The sequence below is a fragment of the Penaeus vannamei genome, unplaced genomic scaffold (assembly GCF_042767895.1).
Source record: "Penaeus vannamei isolate JL-2024 unplaced genomic scaffold, ASM4276789v1 unanchor5069, whole genome shotgun sequence".
Classification (NCBI taxonomy): domain Eukaryota; kingdom Metazoa; phylum Arthropoda; class Malacostraca; order Decapoda; family Penaeidae; genus Penaeus; species Penaeus vannamei.
The window spans coordinates 12,501-14,637 of record NW_027218048.1 but is presented as its reverse complement, the minus strand read 5'-3'; the positions used below and the strand labels follow the sequence as shown (position 1 = coordinate 14,637).

Here is a 2,137-nt window from a genome sequence, read left to right as displayed (position 1 = left end):
ACGTCATCTTCCCCTTTAATAGCTTTCGTAATGTTTCAGGTTGTGTGCGATCCCCAGTGTTGACGTGACAGCGGCATCATGGCGGTCGAGGTTCCAGCAGCGTGCGTAGCCCCGGCATCATGGTGGTGCTGTGCGGCCGCCTCGAGGTGGTAGTGGTCGAGGCGTGCGACCTACCCAACCTCGACCAGAACGTGCTGCGGCCGGAGGACAAGAGCGACCCCTACTGCGTGGTGGAGGTGCAAGGAGGCAGCGGCAGCCTGCATAAAGTCGGAAAAACTTTCACCATAGACGATTGCCTCAACCCCAAGTGGTATTACAAAGTGTCAGCGGACATCAGCCAGGACGTCGCTGGCCTTAGATTCACAGTGAAAGATAAAGACTTGTTATCTTCCGAAACAATCGGCAGTTGCTTCCTGCCTGTGCATACCTTCATAGACAACAGTGCGCCCCATGAGGCAGAACTTGCGCTAGTGAACAGTAAAGGTTTCCAAGCCGGGACGCTCAAGGTCACCGCTTCCTTTGTGTACGACAGAAACCAGCCGGGTGTGACCTTAGGTGACCGAGCGTGGAACAAGGCGAGTGAACTGAGAGACCGAGTGTCGAGAAAGCTCCCCAAGTACGGTGACTCTTACGACTCGATAAGCTCGTTCGGCGAAATGGCGTTCCTGCACGGCATCCTCGACCTGAAGCTGGAGCGGGCCAACAACCTGCCCAACCTGGACAGCTCCATCCTCAGCCTCAGCAAGAAGGACGTTTCGGACCCCTTCGTGGTGGTGTCGCTGGAGGACGTGGACGGCGAGCCCTGGAAGATCGCCACCACGCATGTCATCGACAACAACCTCAACCCCGTGTGGGAGGAGAACTTCCGCGTGGACATCTGCCACGACGTGGCCTCCATCACCTTCACCGTCCGGGACAAGGACTTCCTCTCCTCCGAGCAGATCGGCTCCGTCTCCTTCCCCGTGAACACCCTCACCCAGGAGAACGGCGTGCACGGCACCTTCGAGCTGCTGAGGGAGAACAAGAACAAGCGGGCGGGCACGCTGACCCTCTCCATGACGTACAAGCCCAAGCAAGCCGTGCAGCCGTCTTACGAAGTGCCTGAGTGCCTGTTCCCCCTCCGCCACGACAACCAGGTGCAGCTGTACCAGGACACCCACTGCCCCGCCCTGCCCATCCCCCTCACCGACAGCTACGGCAACGCGTACCAACCGCGCAGCACCTGGAAGGACATCTACACCACCCTCATGGAGGCCACGCAGTTCATCTACCTGGTGGGCTGGAGCATCAGCGCCAAGATCGCGCTGCTCAGGGACGAGGGCGAGGACAACCGCACCCTCGGGGAGATCCTCAAGCAGAAGGCGTACGAGGGCGTGCGCGTCCGCCTCCTCCTGTGGGACGAGCTTACGTCCAACGACCTGAGGAAGACGGGCGCCATGAGCACGGAGGACGAGGAGACGGCCAACTTCTTCCGCGGCACGCCCGTGGTGGTGGTGCTGGCGCCGCGGGACCGCCACACCAAGGACATGTTCTCCACCAAGATGCACTTCACCATGCTCTGCTACACGCACCACCAGAAGTGCGTCATCGCCGACTCGCCCATCCCGGAGATGCCCGGCCAGAGGAAGGTGGTCGCCTACGTGGGCGGCCTCGACCTCACCGGCGGCCGCTACGACAACCCCACACACCCGCTGTTCCGCACCCTAGTGCGCGAGCACAGGAACGACTTCCGAAACCGCGTGTTCCCGACGCTGACCAGTGCCAACGGGCCGCGAGAGCCGTGGCACGACATCCATAGTCGCGTGGAGGGCCCCGCCGCCCATGACGTCCTCATGAACTTCCTGGAGCGCTGGAGGAAGCAGGCGGCCGACCAGATCGACACCATCGTGCCGCTTCAGCAGATGGACGGCATCGTCATGGACTACCAGTCGTGCGCGCCCGACCGCTGGAGCGTGCAGGTGTTCCGCTCCATCAACACGGACTCGGCGCAGTTCGACTGGACCACCGCCGTGGGCCTCACCAAGAAGAAGGGGCGCGCCTTCGACAACAGCCTCCACCGCGCCTACATCCACAACATCCGCCGCGCGCGCCGCATGATCTACATCGAGAACCAGTACTTCATGGGCAGCAGCCACAT

The 2,137-nt window shown here is 61.7% G+C and overlaps 1 protein-coding gene across 1 annotated transcript in view; it reads left to right on the top strand.

The window, feature by feature from the left end:
* Positions 1 to 46: 46 nt before the first annotated feature.
* LOC113809990 (uncharacterized) overlaps positions 47 to 2,137 on the top strand; it is a gene marked incomplete at its 5' end in the record, with an annotated part of 11,601 nt that continues 9,510 nt past the window's right edge. The window contains 1 exon segment of the mRNA XM_070120416.1: positions 47 to 2,137. This exon segment is cut by the window's right edge and continues 145 nt beyond it. Coding sequence (XP_069976517.1) covers positions 120 to 2,137 — 2,018 coding nt within the window.